This window comes from Papio anubis, chromosome 19 (assembly GCF_008728515.1).
Source record: "Papio anubis isolate 15944 chromosome 19, Panubis1.0, whole genome shotgun sequence".
In the NCBI taxonomy this organism is placed as follows: domain Eukaryota; kingdom Metazoa; phylum Chordata; class Mammalia; order Primates; family Cercopithecidae; genus Papio; species Papio anubis.
The window spans coordinates 38620630-38640201 of NC_044994.1; the positions used below are offsets into that span (position 1 = coordinate 38620630).

Consider the following 19572-nt stretch of genomic DNA (forward strand, 5'->3'; position numbering starts at 1 on the left):
TCTGACCACTGCCCCACCCGCCGACCCCACCCCCTGCTTACGCTCAGGACCCGGCTTGCCAGCTGGCACCAACTCCACGACAAGTTCGTTGTCCTCCTTGCCCCGGGCCAGCCAGCGGTGGGCTTCGAACTTGTGCTGCTCAATCACCTCCTGCATCCCCGGCCCAAACTCCTCCTCTTCCTCCTCTTCTTCGGTCTCCTCCTCCTCCTCCTCCTCTGATGAGGACTCCTCTGATGAGGACGACTCCTCCTCCTCCCCCTCCTCCTCTTCATCGCTGCCCTTCCTCTTCTTCTTCTTCCTCTGCAGCTTAGCCTTCAGTCGCTCCTTCTTGAGCAGCTGCCGCAGCTTGTCCTTCTCCTTCTTCTTCCGGGCCTGCTCCTCCGGCGTGAGGTCCACCTCCCGCACCACCAGGTGCCGCAGCCACACGGTGTCCACGAACCAGCTGGGCCCGAAGCCCTCGCCTGTGTGCCCGAGCCGGAGCTTGTAGACCTCGCCCACGTCGGCTGCCTCCAGCTGTTCAAAGAGCAGGGCAGTGGCTGTTGTGGCCCCAGCATCCTCCTCCCAGCCCCCATTCCCACCCCTAAAGAGCCAAGCTCAAGGCCTGTTTGCTGAGCTGCAGGATGGAGAGGGCTGGGGCCTCTGTGCTCAGATCCTTCCACCAGCTCCCTCTGTCTGGCTATACCTGTCTTGGTTCCGCTGGGATCAACTGGCCCCATCCTGCAATCAAGTTTATTTCTTCCAACCTCTGTGGTGGCCAAGCTAGTCTCCCTCTTCTTCTCTCTTAAACATACATGCCTGCATGTATACACACACACGCACATACACACACAGACACGCCCACGCGACTCATTCCTATGATTTCTATGTCCCTATATAGAATAGTTTCCTTACTTAGCCTGCCTTTATCCCCTCCTCTACTTGTAGCTAAAATCTATTCATTCAGGTTCCTGTGTTTCATTACTTTTTTTTAACTTTGTGCCTCTGTGTTCTCTTTACAAAAATTTTCAGTGTTAACCATATATAACTTTCATAATAAGCAAAAAACTAAAGTACTCTTTTTCAAAAACAAAAATTTCACCCACACCCACAGAGGCCCAAGCTCCTTCCTCCCCCAACCCTGAGCACATGGCCTCAGCCTGACTGCATCTTCCCCAAGAGCACAGAGGGGGTCCAGGGTTTAGCTCTGGTGCTGGTCTGGCCTGGATGCCCTCTTCATCCTCACGAGCTGGTCTTTGCCCTCTTGATTATGAGTTCCTTAAGGGCAGAGACCATCATTTTCAGTCTCTACCAGGATGGGCATAGCACACGACTGGCCCAAAGGGCAGTGATGATGGCATCATCAACTCTAGATCATGAGGCCTGAGCTCAGTCCTGAGCCCCAGGCTCTGAGGAAGGACCCACATGGAGGTGGGGTCTGGCCTGTCCCCTGCAGCACTCAGGGGAGGGCTCACATGGGGGTTGTTGCTAGTCAGTGTCCTCCCAGGCTTCCTGATGCTGATGAGCCCCTGTCTGGGGTTTGACCCTTCTCAAAGCCTGGTCCCACCAGTTCTTCCACTGAGTGCCAGGGCGAACTGAGGCCAAGGCTATCCCATGAGTTCCAGTGTCCTACAATTCAAGTCCAGACCTAGATGAGAACTCAGGCCTTCTGGCCCCCTGTTCATGAGTCCACAATGTAGCCAATAAACCACCTTTGCCAGAAAATTACCAATCATGGCAGAGCCCAGGGCCCCTGGAATTTATCCTTCTCAGCTACTTAGGGGAAAGGCTCTGGACCTTCTTCAGTGCATTAGCTCTCCTCTTCAGCATTTCCCAGATTACAGCACCCCTGCAATCAACCTTGCCAAGGAGGCCGGCTTGCTGCACCCCTGGCCTCCCTCACATCTGTCTGCCCAGCCGTGCCTTCATCCACCACCACATCCAGTAAATTGGCATCCAGAAGACATGCTATCCGGTTCCATTTCCATAACTGGGCACTCCTTCCCAAGTGCATTCCCTGACGTTGACTCTTGATCATTATAGGGACTGTGAAGCCAGCCAGGCAGGTATTATAAAGCTAGGTTTTAACTGATGAGGAAGTGAAGGCTCAGAGAGCTAAAATACTTGGGCCTCTGCCTCCTCAGCAGTGTATGAGGGCGTCTGGCTCAATGAGGCTCCCTCCAGCTCTGATGTTCCAGACACCTATGACAGTCCCAGTTCAGCCAGGACTGTCTTCCCTGGGCACTGGGTAAGATTCTTTGCTGAAGGCTAAGGTGCTCCTGGCATGTGGAAACACAGGGCACCCAACATGAACATGCTGCCTGCACACATACATCTGCACATGCACACACACTGTCATATCTATAATTAAACATTCCTGTTTCCCCTAAGGGGCACCACCCTTGCATCCTCCTCTCTTGCCAACAACACGCCCACATTCTCATCTCTTTTTTCCTTCTATTGAAAGACTTGGAAAGGAAGAACGGAGACCCAGGACACTCAGGAAACAGCCATAAAATTCCAAGTCTCCCAGTGTCCTGGCTGGGAAGCATTTTCTTGTTATCAGGCTTGAGAGAACTGTAGACTCAGAGGCCACAGGACCGGGAATGAGTGGAGGAACCACAGCCTTAGTGCCATCTTTTGGCAGATTAGAATTACCTGCCCCCAAGGTTCTCAGGGATGGCAGCATGTTAGTAATCCCTGGAGGAGCTTTTAAAAGTACACCCAGAAAATATATCCCATCCCCAGAGGTTCTGATTTGTCTGGTGTGGGGTGTGCACCAGGCAGCACTTTTTTCTTAAAGCTCCCCAGGTGATTGTAACATGAGGCCAGGGGTGGGAACCACTGATCTAGTCCAATCCCCTCATTTTAGGCCAAAAGCTCAGGTGTGGAGAGAGGAAGCATCTTCCACCCAACTGGAGGGAGGCAGCCCATTCTCAGGTGAGTATTGACTGAGGAAATTAGTACACCCAGGGAAGCATCTTGGTGTCCACTGGGACTGCTGTTGGCACCCCTGCTCCTCGACCCCACATACCTGGAATGTATCCTTGGACGCCCGTTCAAAAACTTTTGAGCGGCTGGAGAGGAAGAGCACTTCTGTCTTGCCTTTCTCTCCATAGATCTGCATGTAGACTCGGGCACTGGTGCCTGCGCCACCCACATCTCCTGTCCAAATCTCAACCTCATAGTGGACCACTGGGTGGGCACATGCAGGAGAAGTGGAACATTTAGTAATAATAATGACAACAATGATAGTAACAAAACAAGCCTTTCCTTAGCCTGTTACAGGTGCCTGGTGCTTCACAGCCATTCACTTATCTAATCCACTCCTCAACACCCTGAGTAAGCACAATCATTCCTATTTTGCAGGTAAACAAACTGAGGCTTAGAGGAGAATAGGTGGTGGAAATGCCAAATCTAAGCAATCAGACACATATCCCAGTCATCCTCTGCACCACATGCACCAGGAAGGAAGAGGAGTCACATACCAGCTGGCGATCCCTGCTGTGTGCCTGCCTGCTACGGTTTGCATGTTTGTCTTCTCCAAAACTCATGCTGAAATGTCATTGCCATTGTAACCGTATTAAGAGGTGGGACCTTTAGGGAATGATTAGGCCCCCCAAAATGCTTACGTTGAAGCACTAACCCCAGGACCTCTGAATGTAACTATATCTGGAGATAAGAGTCTTTAAAGAGGTGACTAGTTTAAACGAGACCCCCAAGGGCAGGCCCTAATCCATGCTGATTGGCATCCTTATAAGAAAAGGAAGTTGTGGCACACAGAGAAACACCAGGGATGCAGAGAGACACCAGGGATGCGGAGAGACCAGGTGAGTCCACAGTGACGAGGCAGTCCTAACCTAACACAGTAATGCAGAGAGCAATGAGCGCAGAGAGAGCAATCCATCAAAAAAAGGAGACTCACTCTAGAAAAAACAACAAGCTCTACGAAAGATGAAAAGCAATTATCATAATGTAGGTGACTCAGCAGTGAATAATATTGACATACTTATAATAATATGAAAATTGAACACTGATTTAGCTGTTTTGAAGGCTGGAAGGACAGGGAGAGAGAGATACAGTGAGTATGTGTGTGTGTGTGTGCGCGCGCGCGCACGCACACGAGGGCCCATACAAGTGCCTGTGTATGTTAAAAGAGCTAAATCCTCCTCTTTCATAGTAGGAAGTCAATAGATAATGTCTAAGGCTGTAAAATTAAAAAACTGAGGCCAGGCGCGGTGGTTCAGGCCTGTAATTCCGCTGCTTTGGGAGGCAGAAGGATTGCTTGAGGCCAGGAGTTCAAGATCAGCCTGGGCAACACAACAAGATCCCCATCTATGCAAAAATAAAATAAAAATAAAAATAAAAATTGAGGGGTATGGTGGCATGTGCCTGTAGTCCCAGCTACCCAAGAGGCTGAGGCAGGGGAATCGCTTGAGCCCGGGAGTTAAGGGTGCAATGAGTTGTGATTGTGTCACTGCACTCCAGCCTGGGTGCCAGAGCAACATCCTGTCTCTAAAAAGTAAATAAGTAAAAATTGATAGGTATATTGTTTAAAAATATGGAGCTAAATTTCAGAGGAAAAATCTAAAGTAAGGTTGTTGCCATTGAAGAAGAGGGGTGGGGTAAGGGGAAAAGGTGGGTAAGGGAACTATTGCTTTTTTATCTTCATCTTTATCTTTATCGTCTTGATTAATATCTATACTACTCTGATGGAATTCCAGTGTTGATTTATAAAATGAGGGAAGGAGTTGATTCTCATACTGGCAAGTGCCATTACAAAGCATGTGTATATAACAGCCCTAAAGGAACTTGCAGGTTGCTTGGGGAGATTAGACACACATATGAAAAGATATTCAAACAGTTCTGGGAGCGAGAGAGGTGATTTCATACTGGGGTTCCCTCTCAGGGAAGCTGCTGTGGAAGTGAGCCTTGGGCAGTTGCTTTCAGGACCAATGTAGAAATGCAGAGGTGAGGCCAGCATGGTGGCTCACGTCTGTAACGCTAGCACTTTGGGAGCCCAAGGCAGATGGATCACTAGGGTTCAGGAGTTCAAGACCAGCCTAGACAACATGGTGAAACCCTGTCTCTACTAAAACTACAAAAATTAGCCAGGCGTGGGGACGCACACCTGTAGTCCCAGGTACTCAGGAGGCTGAGGCAGGAGAATTGCTTGAATCCGGGAGGAGGTTGCAGTGAGCTGAGATTATGCCACTGCACTCCAGCCTGGGTGACAGAGTAAGGCTCTGTCTCAAAAAAAAAAAAAAAAAAAAAAAAAAAGCAAGAAAGGTAGAGGTGAGAAGGGACAGTCTCTGTGCCAGGCTTTGGTCCCACTGTCTTCCTCCTCAGAAATGTCACCATCCTATCCAAAGAGGCCCTTCACCCACACCAATGCTAACCCTTTATCCTGTTTCATGTTCCTCCTGGTTGTCCACTGGCATTATCCTATTATTGTCTGTCTCCCCTGTGGAATATAAAGCATTCGAGAGCAAGGGTTTCGTTCGTTTTGCTCACAGCTGCCTCCACAAAGCTCAGAGCAGTGCTGGCAGAGAGAAACCCTCAAGAGACAGTCATTCCTCAGTATCTGCAGGGATGGGTTCCAGAACCCCCAAGCATACCCAAATCTGAGGATACTCAAGTCCCTCATATAAAATGGCATAGTATTTGCATATAACCTACACACATCCTCCTATATACTTTAAATATCTCTAGGTTACTTATAATACCTAATACAAGGTAAATGCTATATAAATAGTTGTTATTCGTTACTCTTAGGGAATAATGGCAAGGAAAAAAGTCTGTATATGTTCATTACAGATGCAAGTTTTTTCCAAATATTTTGTTTGTTTTGGTTTTTTTTTGTTTGTTTTGTTTTGTTTGAGCGGAGTCTCGCTCTGTCGCCCAGGCAGGAGTGCAGTGGCGCAATCTCAGCTTACTGCAAGCTCCGCCTCCCGGGTTCACACCATTCTCCCGCCTCAGCCTCCCAAGTAGCTGGGACTACAGGCGCCCGTCATCATGCCTGGCTAATTTTTTTGTATTTATTTAGTAGAGACAGGGTTTCAGCGTGTTAGCCAGGATGGTCTCCATCTCCTGACCTCGTGATCCACCCACCTCGGCCTCCCAAAGTGCTGGGATTACAGGCGTGAGCCACCATGCCCGGCCTCCAAATGTTTTTGATCCTTGGTTGAATCTACCGATGCAGAACCCACGGATGTGGAAGGCTGACTGTGTATTTTTTTTGAATAAATGAATGAATAAACAGTTTTATCACCTCAGCCAGTCTTCATCGCAGAAGACATGAACTAGGTCCCAAACTCCTACACAGGGTTGAGAGTGCGCATTTCCTAATAAAGTCATCTGCTGCCTTTAGTCCAGAAAAAAGTGTTTCATCCTTTGGGTCCTCAGTTTCCTCACCTATAAAATGAGCCCTTCTTTCCTACGAGAACCATGGTACCAGAGGCAGTGAAAGCCCCCATGTTCCTCCCTGCAGGACCGTACCAGCAGCACTTGTCAGCAAGACCCACTTTGCTCCATGGTCCCTCCTCCTTCCCCTCAGCCCCATCCCCCCATGGGAAACAATGGGTGGTCCCGCCACAGCCTCCTCCATACATTTCTGGATCTCCACCACCTCGCTGGGATACAGCTCCACCTCCAGACGCCCATCAGCCTGGTTCTTGTCCAGCCAGCGGTTGGCGGGAAAGGTGTACTGCTTGCCTTGACGGGGCACACGGATCTGAACGCTGCCCAGGAACCAGCTGGCATGCATGCCGGTGCTATCATGCCCAATCACCAGCCGGTTGATCTGAAGGAAACCCGAGTGAGGGTGAGCAAGGAGCCAGTGTGTAGAAACCTCCATGCCCCCATCCCTACCTCCCAAACACCAGCAAAAACAGCACTACTCAACCCAGGTCTCCAGTCCCCAGGAGAGGGAAGACTCATGGAAGAGTTGGGGTCCCATTCCTGCCCCACCATCAGCCAGCTGGGGGCCAGGGCATCACCTCCCCTGCCTGGAGCCACCATTCTCTTCTCCTAAGCCCAGCACACCTCCCAGGGCCGTGGTGAGAAACAAGAGGGGAGTGGAGGTGACAAGAACTTTGAAAGCTCCACTAGTACTTAATCACATTAGGTCATGGCCACATGAGAAAGCAAATGTTTAGAATGTTTGCCATCACCTTCCAATCACTGTGTTATTGATTTGGTTTGGTTTTGAACAATACACAGTTGTATATATTTCTGCATTTCTTCAACATACCCATCCTGAAGGTGACAGACTATGCAGGCAACCTCTCAGTACTCTGTGGTTCTGTAACCAATTCCTCTCACTCTTGGACCCAAGGAACACTTTTCTTTTTCCAATAACACTCTATAATTGCTTTGTGATTTTGCATTTTAACATCTTTGCCCCCATGGGCAACATAGAGGGGAGCACAGATGATCATATCACCATCCTTATATGTACTTGGTTTTTCAATGTTTGGATTGCTTTTATGTTTTTTTCTTTTTGAAATGCTGTATACAGAGCAATTTTAACATCAGATGGAATTATCAGATGGCCTTTGAGAACCCTTGCAGCCCTCAGATTCTCTCTGTGATGGTTTGAAGAGGTGACGTTAGCCGTGAGTCTGGTGCCAAAAGGCCAGATTTAGAAAACTGTCCATGCAGGCCTGCTGTTGCTCTTCTGAGTCCTAAGTGCCTCTTTGCAGCTGGTAATGGCAACAATGTCAGAGTTAAGTGCATGCAGCCCAGTCCCATGGAATTGTCAGAAGAAAACCAGCTAAGCTTACAAAGCCTGAGAGCCCTCTGGGTGCATGTCAAGGGACAGGGAAGAGTTTTGTTGTTCTTCTGTGGTGCCAGGACTGTGAAAGTCCCAGGGATGGATTGGCTGAAAGAGTAAAGACAGGGTAGGTGTCTCATATAACTGGATGCTCCCTAAGGGCAGGCACTAGCTCAGTTCTACAACACTTCACACTTGATGTAGACTAATTGTTCAGTAGCATTTACTGAGCACTTAGTATGAGCATGTGGGTGTTATTCACATATTTAATGCTAATAACAACCCCATTAGGATCCCATGTTGTTATGAATGAGAAAATAGAGGCAAACAGAGGTTTAATAACTTACACATGGCAGTTAAGTAGAAATGGGTCTCAAATATGCAGTTGGCAGCCAGAGCCCGTGCTCTCAACCTCTTGGCCACACTGCTTGTTGAGGGGATTTCAGAAACTCAGGAAGAAGCTTAAATGCCCCCCAACTGCCGCCCTACTCTTCCTAGAGGTCTCATTTATGCGCCAGCTGCTGCCCAAAATCCTTTGGTAAAGGGAACAGCATTTTCACTCTGCAATTATTGATTATGCTTAAAATGTAAATAACATTTTGATAAACGAAAACACTGATTTAAGTTCATTAACCTCAAGGTATAAATGACTGACATGAGATCTTTCCCTTGAGTGAGTTTTGATGGGAGAAGAGATTCCTGGGACCTGAAATAGGGTTGGACTCCCTGAGATGGAAGGGGCAGGAAAGATGAGGTTCCAGGTAGAGGGCTTTTTACCATCTCCATTTCCACCAAGCCACACCCTGGGAGCAGCAGGTAGTAATGCAAATCCCAGCTCAGTCATTTCTAGAGACATCCTCAATCCTCAAGTCTAAGATTTAGAACTGTGTTTCTCCAGGCGATGTCAAGGAAGATTCTTACCTTGGCCAAACTCTAGCCAGGCTCCTGAACCCTTTCTCAACTGAGCCTCAATCTTGGCCTATAAAGACTTGAACAAAACACTAACATAGTTTCTAACAGCTCAAGGTCACATCCCTAGGGTGACCCTAATCCCCCTTACTGTGCCTGCCTTAGAAAACTCAAGGCTGTCAAAATAATTTACTGTTGGTTCCAGCCAGCACCTGAGGGTAGGGCTTCTGTCTGCCAGACCCTTGTAGGATAGGACTCTCATACCATAAAGCATCAGTTAGCAAATCCAGATGGGTTCCACAACCCACATGGGCTGACCTCCCCATTACTGCTTTTTGTGTTTTTCCCCTGACTCTACTGAGCCCCTGATTACCCTCCCCCTATTCCCTCATCCTCCCTTTAAAGAGGCTTGCAAACCTCTGCACAAACCTAAGTTGGGTTCAGTTCACACTGGCCTCTTTTCCTGATTGCGGTGGTAGATTACTGATTAAAGTCTGTCCTTGCTGCTTTACTGTTCAGCTTTCTCTTTGATGAAGTGCTTAGACCTCTTGCAGCAGAGATACCTGGAGCCTTGATCTGGAGGCGCTTGGGTTCCATCTCCCAAGGCAGAATCTCTCAGGTGTGGCCCAAAAGTATGCACTGAAACAAGCTTCCTGGACCCAATTCTGATGCACACTCAAGTTTGAAATTAGGAAGTATTTTTAGCCCCTTTTCTTAGTCCTTGCTTCTCTTTTCCTTCCCTGCATTCAATGTCTCCTTCTCCAGTGTCTGTGACGCAGGTACATTGGTCCTGGATATGTAGGTAAATAAAATGTTGAGGTAACGCCACTGAAAATACACATTCAACCCCCAAAAAGGCTCTGGAAGCATCACCACTGTTTACATATCTTCAGCTGCTCTAGGTCACAGCTGAAAAACAACATACCTCACTCATTATTCTCAAGTGGGCTTTTTTTCTTCAAAATGTGTTTACCCCTATGTACATGAGTGTGTGTGTGTCTGTGTGTGGACATACGTGTGGACACATGTGTGAATGTGTGTTGGGGAATGGGTGGGATGATGTCACATGGTCTTGGGAAGGAGACTTACAGTTCCAATGTTCAGGGTCTCGAGGGTGAACTCGTCCACCCGGCCACGTTCAAAGTAGTCTTTGAGGTTGTTGTCAGAGACAAGAAGAACTTGCTTGATGGTGTCAGATTTATCCCCATAGAGCTTGATGTAGACTCTAGAATCCGTGCTGGCCCCAGAGACATCCCCAGTCTTCAAGCTGATGTGATAGCGAAAGTCTGAACAGCCCAAGGCAGAGGGAGGAAGGGAAGGGGTTAGTGCAGGGGGTGACAGGAAGCAGGATGCCTGTATAGGAGGGCAGCCTGGAGCTGGAAGCTTGTGGGGAACACAGGCTGGGAATTGAGAATCCAGGCTCCTGCTCTAAGCAGCCCTGCAACTTGGGGCAGGTGTTCCTTCCATCTCTGTGAGGTCTCCTCAACCACAAAAGCAGAATTCTAGTAGGTTCTCTGTCTGCTCCAGAAGGTGTGAATGGGCTGAGAGCAGGAAAGTGTGTAAATCACAAGCAAGAACATCAAAATGTAAGAGCCTGAAAGGATCTCCCACAATCATCTGATCTAGCTTCTCTGACAGTGGACAAGGAAACTGAGACAAAGGAAGGATTGATCTTTCCAGACATTGTCTAGAGTATTATACACACGGTATTATTGCTAAGGATTCTGACCTCAGTTTCACAGGCAAGGAATCTGAGCCTCAGAAGGTCATGTGTTTGGTGCAAGATGGCAACAGTGAAGAGGTCGCCAGCCAGGAGTGAAACCCTCTTGAAGCCCCCTGCTTTTCACTGGGCTACCACGAGGGTGTCACTCCATTTTATCAGCCAGGAAGGTCTGCATTATCTGTCTTCAGGGATAAAAACACCCGAGGAAAAGGTGAGTCCTGAAATAATACAAGGCAAGACCCCAAGTCCTCCAGGCTTGTCCCTGGGTGTGTGTGTATCTTGGGCAAAGAGGAGGAAGCACTGGAAAGGTGAGTGATGCTCACTCCCAGGCCTGCCACTCACTGCCACCATAGGGTCCTCCCACTAGGAAGAAGGATTTGGAGAAAGTCAGCTGAGCATACCCTGCCTGGGGTCCAGCCCTGGAACTAGATCAGCTCCATTAGTTCCACCCAAGGGCACTTGAGGAAATGGCTTCTCTTCTTGCTGAAAGATGTAGTAGCAGAAACTGGGAAGGAGACCTCTTTCTTATACTATTTTCCAGCTAAACCAGGGATGCCCAATCTTTTGGTTTCCCTGGCCACATTGGAAGAAGAAGAATTGTCTTGGGCCACACAAAAAATGTGCTAATACAAATGATAGCTGATGAGTTTTAAAAAATTGCAAAAAAAGCTTTATGTTTTAAGAAAGTTTACAAACTTGTATTGGACCGCATTCGAAGCCATCGTGGGCCACACGTGTGCGGGCTGTGGGTTGGACAAGCTTGATCTAAATGCTTTCAGAGGCTCTGACTGAGGAAGCAGGGGGTCAGGAGGTCCTGTCCACATGGTGAAATCGGGGCTTGCTGGAGTGGGAAGGACAGTGACATAGACAGAGATACCCTGGGTACTGGTTCCAGCTCCATCACTGACTACACAACTGGGTTTGCTGGGGTTGTGGAGGGGGAAGAGGGGTCCCCTTACCACAGGCATGGGTCATCTCCTCTCCTGGGTTCCTTCTCGGATCTTAAATTCTGTAACTCTGAGACCAGAAATGGGACACTCTGGTTCAAACTCTGCTGTCTAACCTTAGAAAAGGTCAGAGAGATATATATATATCTTTAGCTGCTGGGTGTCGTGGCTCATGCCTCTAATCCCAGCACTTTGGATGGCCAAGGTGGGTGTTTTCTTGAAGGGCTTAGCTGAGGGAAGACCCCTGTTTCACCAAGGGCACACCCAGCACCTGGTCATCAGGACAACTCACTCTTCAGTGTCGCATTGCTGTCACTGGGTAGCAACTCTCGGACCAGCTGCCCATCGTCCTTATCCTTGTCCAACCACCTGGTGGGCAAATGGGGGGATGTTAGCTCTTTGGGTGGTGCAGGCAGACAATCAAAGCTTCACCCATTCATGCAGAGTCACTCTGGAGGCCTAGAGCTTTGACTTTAGCAAAGTAAAATGATTCTATGGGAGCATCTAGCAAAGCATCCTAGCCTGGAGTGGGAAAGGAGGACTTCCCAGAGGCGGTGGTGTTTGGCTGAGATTGGAAGGAGGGCAGGGAACTCCTTGGGGAATGGGTGGAGATGATGTCACATGGTCTTTGGAAGGAGACCAGGAGAAAAGGGAAGAGTATCCCAGAGGAAACAACATATCCTGGGATGGAATACAGCCTCCAGGAGTTGAGACAAGATCATGTGGATGGATGCAGTGAGAGCTCGCAGAGGAGGCTGGAGAGGGGACAGGTCACATGATGTAGGGCCTTGGCAATCACTGTCAAAAGTCTGTCCTGAAAGCCATCATTAACATAGAAATCAAGCATCTCTTTTTCTAAAGGCTTTCCATCCTCACGGCACCATACTGAGGGCTCTGGGGTGGGGAAATGGAAGAGAAGATACGCTAGGATACATAAGGCCCAGTCCAGGCTGTCAGCAGCCTACTTAAGAAGACAGGATAGACCAGCTGAGGCACTGAAGACCAAGACAAGGATGGTATTGGACCAGAGTAAGTTGAGGGAAATGAGAAGGGATCAGTGATCTGAGTCCTCAGGGATAAATGACAATTGCCTTCCAGGAGAAGCTGGAGTTGTACCCTGCAGGGCTGCAGATTGATAGCTGTGACTCTTCAACATGTTGGAGTGAGCCACAGTCCCATCTCTCTGCTGGTCATCCACCAGGGGAAAAGGTATGGGGCAATTTACCTGAAAAGCACCTACACACTGGGCACAGAGACTCAGCCTGAGAAATCAATCATGCAAGCATGAGTTTTCTAAGCTTCAGCACTCAGGATGGTTTATGATGGGGCCCATGGCAGAATAGACACCGTTCATTGTTCCCCAGGATATTGAGGAAAACAAGACATTTGCCTCTTAACCAAACCACCTCCCATTTGTCTGTGTCTTGGTGCTGGTCTTTGCAGCCCACTCCATTACCCTACTGAGAGGGAGGCAACACCCTGGCTACAGAGCCCGTAAAAGCCAAGGCACTAATTCCTCCATAGTCTCCCTGGCATGGAGCTCAGGCCTCCCCAAACTGCAGTACTCTCTGCTAATAGACCACTCCTCTCCCCAAGGCCGACAGAGGAAATGCTGTGGTCTCTCCCAAACCTTCTCTTTCACCCTCCTTCCCAAAACACAAGATCCGACATTCCCACGAGACCTTGCTGTCAGTTGGCTATTAGCTAACACTAAAATATTAGCCAACAACTAGGCTGTTACTTTTCCCAAGGGCTTTGGTGCTGTGAATCTAGAACGCAAGAAAACCATTGGAGACTCCAAGACATGAGGATACAATGGTGAAATCCTAGGCATTGATGACAGGGGAATTTGGGAACTCAGGGCTTCTAGAGTCCCTGAAATCAACCAATTAAGAGCCTCCCATTCTGTCTGCCTGGCTGAGGTCACCCTGGCATGGAGACTGCAGAGGAGAAGGTTGTGAAGCAGGCCTGGGCACGCATTCACAGGGCGGGGAAGTGTGGAGAGTCAGCAAGCCCTCAGCCATCTGAAAATTCTACCTGCGCTCCCCTCATTCTCTACCACTTATCCACCCCCAGGCCCTCCCCAGCAGCAAAAGGAAACCATGACTTGTCATTTTGTTTCCACCTAAATACTTTCAGGGTATTAATAGATATTTCCAAATATAGCCAGTTTCTTTCAGCTTCAAACACTTCAGCCCAGTTTCAGAGTGAGATGTTGCTAAAAGGATAAGTCAGTCTGGTGGTGATTTTATTACTCTTTCTCTGAGCTCACAGGCATGTGTGTGTGTGTACACACACACATACACACACACCTGATCCGAGCAGAAATTCTGATAAACAGACCTAGTTTGTCCTGCTCTCCAACAGAGTTAAAATAACAGCTCAGGTGAAGAAAGAAGCAGTGTGCATGCTCAGGCTCCAGTTCCTGATTTTTCCAAGTCCCCTGGGTCCTGAGTTGGCAAATGTCATCACTACATGTGTCAGCAAGACATAAGAACCCATTTTCTTAAAAAATGCATGCACTGTTAAGTGTTTGGGGGCAGGGAGGACTCTGGGGTGTTTGAGGCCTCTGCTCCTCTCCCGCCCAGCCATCAGCATCATCGGTATCACTGTGTCTTTAATGGGCTCCTTTCGAACTGCAATACCCTCAACCTCACCATAAGATACATGCCAGCCAGGAAGGTGCAGAAGACCAGACAAGGGATTGGGTCAAAGTCACACAGCAGGTGGGCGGCTAGACTTCTGGTTCTGAGCTCCCCCAGCACCATGTATGTGACAATGCAGTGTGCACACACCAACTTCTTCCTCTTCCCCTTTCCAGGCTCCCTCTCCTGGCCTGCCCCAGAGCTCCGCCCGCTGCTCTCTTTATACATGCTCTCCCTAAAGGATCCCCTGCAGTTCCCTAGCTTTAAATTTTAGCTCTATGCTCTCATTCTCTGAATTCATTTCTCAAGGCCCAACTCTGTATTGAAAACCGAACACATCCCAACTAGACCTCCAGAGTCCAACCTTGTCCCCACCCCTCAGTTCTCCCTCCCCAGGATCCCCATTTCAGTAAACGGCATGACCTTCAACCCACCTATCAAAGGCAAAAGTCTGGGGCTTTCAGTTCTATCTCTTTCTCTGTCTCTTATGGGCAAGGCCCATGAACTGTCCCTCCAGGGTCCTCTCTGGTGTACAATAAGCCCCTTCTCACCACCTTCACTGCCACCACAAAGGGCCAAGCTGCCATGTGGTGAACTGAATTGTGTCCCCCCACCCCACCCTACCCCATTCATACATTTAAGTCCTAACCTCCACTACCTCAGAATGTGACCTTATTTGGAAACAGGGTCATTGCAAACGTAACCAAATTAAAATAAGGTAATTAGGGTGACTCCTCATCTAATCTGACTGGTATCCTCATGAAAAGGGAAAATTTGGACACAGATACATAGAGAGGAAGATGCTGTGAGGAGGCACAGAGAGAAGGTGGCCAATCACAAGCCAGGGAACTCCCAAGGCTGCCAGGGGCGAGGACAGAGGGCTGAGTCAGATCCTTCCCTAGCGCCTTCAGAGGGGCGCAGCCTGACTGACACCTTGATTTTGGACTTCTGACCTCCGAAACTGTGAGACTTTATGTTTCTGCCATTTAAGCCACCCAGTCTGTGCGCTTTGTTACAGCCCTGGAACATGAACAAATGCCGTCATCAACTCCCCAAAACCTCCTGCTGGTCTCCCCTCCTCCTCCCTGGGCCCTGTCCTAACCCCAGAGGCCAGACGGCCTTCCTCACATGTAAGAGGCTCCCTTGCCCTGCTGGACAGTGGCCTCTGTCTACCTGCCTGTCTTGCTGGACTCCAGAACACTCTAGTCCTTTCCCCTGGTGCTCTCCTCTTCATTCCATGGGAGGCCGGCCTCAACGTTCCTCTGCAGACAGGCCTTCCCCATCTCTAGTCCCCGCTCCAGCCCCTGCACCATTGTGTGTTTCCACCACGCCACTCTTCACAGTGTGTCATTCTGGCTTTATTCACTTGCTTTTTGTCTAGTTTCCCTGTAGACTATAAACTCCATGAGGACAGGGAGTAAATATATAGTAGGTGCTTAATAAATATATTTTGAGTGGATAGGAATAAAACAATGCAAGCTCTTCCATCTGGCATCCAGCCAGTTAGCCTCCGATCCAGGATGGGGGTGAAAATGCCGGTGATGACTTGAAACGAGGCTGTACTCTTCCCCCACATCCCACTTCCCCTATGGCTTAGGAGACTGAGGGTTCACACTCCATCCTCTCCCACCCCAGCCTTCTCACTCCTTCCCCACATGCCAGGCACCCCTTGCCAACCTCTGGATGAGCCACCCCCTCAGCCCCTTACTCATGCCTCATGCCATTTCTTCAGCCTAGGTGGCCCACCCTCCCTTTTCCTCTCCCTCTGTCCACTCTCTGATCTCCCTTCCAGGCCCAGGTGCAGTTCCATCCCTTCCTGGAAGCCTGCCTGGCTTGCTCTCTGTTAGTGCCACTCACTTGGAGTTGCCTACATTACTTACCTTTTCAATGTAATTCCTTGTAATATGAACAGTGGCTATATGTAGAAGACTGTAGCGCCCTTTGTCATTGACAAAATCTGTTTCGCAATCATTGACCTATGGAGCCCTCCCAGCGGCCCTCCATGACTGGGAAACTACTGGGCCTAGGTTGGTGCGGTGGTAAGTAATTCAGCTGCAGCAGATGTGCGCCTGTGTGTGTGCACCTGTATGCACAGGCATGCACGTGAGTACATCTGTGTTCATGGTAAAAGGAAGAGCAACACACTCATTGCTGGGCAGCTGTGCAACTCACTCTCATCCACTCAAAGGAGGGCTGTCCTCAGTGTAGCTACCCTCGAAGAGCCCTGGACCAGCCCTAATAAAGTGGACACATAGCAACTCATCTCTACATATAGAACTCAGCCCTAGAACTAAGATTTGCAGAACCAGGTCAGTCCAAGGCCCCAAATCAATCATACAGTGTGCATCCTCCAGATGTTGCCATGTAAAATGTGGAGGGCCACCAGGATGACATGAAAAACACTGGTATTGCTCATTCTAAAATCTCTCTATCAGGAACTTCTTTAAGTCAATGGGAACCCAAATGCTCAAGCAAAAAGAGAAAGGAAACTTTATCTCCCGAGTAAATTGCAGAAAGGAAAACAAAGTAAGATACCTTGAAAAGAAGTTAACAGGGGAGAGGTATGGTCAGAAAGCTATTTAAATTAAAAACTATTAAAAAAAAAAAACCCCTTTTGATTTAAAAGTTTAATTCAATCCGCAACTAACTCTCTGAAGTAACTTACACTTAAATTCAGGAATTGCCAAATTTTATCATGAACAAGCACCCACATTTTGGTGCTTAAATAGAGGAAACTAGCAGCACTCTAAGGGGTGAGGGGGGAATGTGAGGCTCAGGTCTAAGCACCACCAGCAAGGCCACCTCTTTCTTCCACCAGCTATAGCCTTAAGCCACTGTTTTGCTTGCTGGTAGTGGTAGTAGAACTGGGTCTTCCCAAAACGCAGGGACCATAACCTAAGCTGGAGAAAAGACCAGGAGGCAGAACGCGTACCTGAGACAGGGGAACTCCACGTTGTCGCTCTCAGGCTGCCCTTCCTCTCTCACCAGCACTCTGTCCAGGTACCAGCCACTGCCAGAGCCTTTGCCATCGTGTCTGATCCTCACCCGCCTCACATTCCGCATGGTGACGGACTCGATAGTGAACTCGTCAGCCTTGTTGGGGGAAACCACAATGACAGTTGGATGGTGGCTACCCCAGGACCCAAACACCAAGGAAAGACATAAGCTCAGATATCAGCTGATGGGTTAGGCAACTCATCTTTCACACATGGGACAGGAGCTACCTATAAAGAACAGGTCACACCCACCCCCAATTTCTCCCACTGGAATATCATCCAATGTCAAGTTTCCAGCAACTGAGAGCTGCACTTTTTGGTGAAACAATGGCTCTTCTCTGTGATCTCCTTTCAAAAGGCAGCTCCCTCTGGGAAAATAAACAAGCTGTTATCAGTCACCAATCATTTATCATGAGCTAATCCCTTGGCGAATCTCCTCTGGCTCCTTGCTCTAGAGTGAGTGATACTGGGCCCCTTCCAAGGAGGGAAATGATTAGAATTGATTACGGGGACTAAGTGGTCTTGCTAATTGTGTAGTTTTGCCCACCACTGAGGCAGCATAACTGCAGTAGGGGCAACAGAGTTTCCAAGTGTACATGAGCACACCTGGGAGCCTTCAGGGACAGAAACACTGAAGGTGGGATTGATGGACAAAGGCGTCAGAAGATGTAGGAGGAAAGAGTAGGGAAGGCTGAAGAGAAAGGTGGGTGGGTGGGAAGGAGAGAGGAAATTTAAAGTTATGTGAAGTAAAGGCATCGCTACCTCCTCTCCTCAAATGAACCTGAGTCCACCCACAACATCCTGCTCAGATTATTTTTGCCACTGCAGCCTCCAAATGGCCATGATCCCAAGAATCGAGCCAGCCTGGATTGGCCTCAGAGAGAGGCCTTCACTGGAATTCCAGGGCTTTCCCTGACCTCACCAAGGAAGAGGTGGCAGAGGAAGGAGACAGAGCAGTCATCTGCAAATCTCTTCACCCTGGTGAGCTCCCTTGGCCTCACTTTACTGCAACAACGACTCTGTACTTAGCATCCACTGTGTGCTGTGGGCCAGGTCTGACCTCAGAGATGGTACATCCACTGCCCCTAATACTCACAACAGCCAGCCACAGATAGGCATCCTTTCCCTATTTCAGGCATGAGGAAACTGAGGCTCAGGAGAATGAAGCAGGTAGCCCAAGGCTGGGTTTGCCTCAAACTTGCCTAGCTCTTTCCCCACTGCTTCCACAGCCTCCCCAGAACACCCATGTGATGGTTGGGGAAACAGGGGGAACACCCAACACAACTGCAATGAGGCTAGCAACAGAAGCAAGCTCTCCCACCCCATCTTTAGGGTCTTTCTTGATTTCTCTTTCCTAAAGGTCATGAACAAGATGCCTGAAGTGGTCATGCCATGGGGGAGAATGCCAAGTTCCCACATTGGCCCCTGGGGGCCCAGCCTTTCTCCAGCCTGGGTCCTCTAGTCCACAGTGCCCGGCATCCTTCCCTCGCTGCCCACCCCTGAGGTAAGAAAGATGCTGCTGCTGCTTCCCAGTGTCTTTCTGTTCTGCTCTCTTCTCAAAGCTCAGGGGTGGGGGAGGACCATAATCCCTCCAAGGTGGCTCTTCAACTCCCTGCTGTACAGTCCCAGGAGTCTAACAGGTGTCCATGCATGTTAGTGAATGAGGGTGGGCCAGATACTCAGGAACCAAATACACTAGGCATTGCTGTGCCCTCCCAGTGACTCTGCTGGGATTCCCCGGTCCCCCGCCCCCTTACCCACAGTGAGGCTCCTGATGGCTGAGGCCCCAGGACCAGCATCAGCTCAGCTTTAACAGGGCAGGGAAGACAAGGGAACATGGGAACTGGGAGGACAGGGATGAGTGGGGCACATTGCTGTAACTTACATTGCCCTTTTCAAACAGGTCTGTGTTATTCCTGCAGTTGTAGAGCAGCCGTTCCCCTGTGTCCCCCACGTCACCAAAAAGGCAGAGATAGACGTTGGCATCGGTCCCAGCACCTTCAAGTTCACCTGTGCACACAGTCACACGGTACCGGGCCACTGGCAGGCAGAGAGAGGGACACCATTGCTGACAGCCCCCTGCTTCCTATCCCTAGCCCTGCGGCTCCCACTTCTAAGCTTTGATTCCTCCTCTCCTTCTAGTTCTCATCTGGGCTGACCTTCCCTCTTCCTCCCAACTATCTAAATCCTACCACACACCAATCAAGAGCTGAGTCATCCCCAAGTCTCTTGGCCTAGGCCCTTGGTCCTTATAGGTATATGGATTCCATTTAAAGCCATGGGATCAAATGAGACAGACAAGAGTTTCCCAATCCTGTCAATTATCAGTATCCTCTGGGAAACTTTTAGAAGAATTCAGATTCCTGAGCCTAGCTTCAGACTTCTCAAATCTGAATTTCCAGAGCTCAGTCTACTAAACTTGAATTGCTTCCAAGTTTTCCTGGGGAACTTTGATGGAGCTGGCCAGTTTGCCCTCAATTCCATCCATCCCAGTAAACCCTTTTGCCTTAGGCTGTTCGCCAACTTCTATGTGTTCTCAAGAAAGATAACTTTTCTCCATGAACAAGAATTGTGTCTTCTTCTTTTCAGAACTCCCACTGAT

The 19572-nt window shown here is 49.1% G+C and overlaps 1 protein-coding gene across 1 annotated transcript in view; it reads right to left on the reverse strand.

Moving 5' to 3' along the window:
- LOXHD1 (lipoxygenase homology domains 1) overlaps positions 1–19572 on the reverse strand; it is a 183691-nt gene that overhangs the window by 84574 nt on the left and 79545 nt on the right. Inside the window, exons 13-19 of the mRNA XM_017951697.3 lie at positions 18856–19010; positions 16907–17067; positions 11622–11698; positions 9749–9945; positions 6586–6778; positions 3011–3171; positions 42–513 (exon numbers count right to left, since the gene is read on the reverse strand). Coding sequence (XP_017807186.2) covers positions 42–513; positions 3011–3171; positions 6586–6778; positions 9749–9945; positions 11622–11698; positions 16907–17067; positions 18856–19010 — 1416 coding nt within the window. The remainder of the gene's footprint in view (positions 1–41; positions 514–3010; positions 3172–6585; positions 6779–9748; positions 9946–11621; positions 11699–16906; positions 17068–18855; positions 19011–19572) is intronic.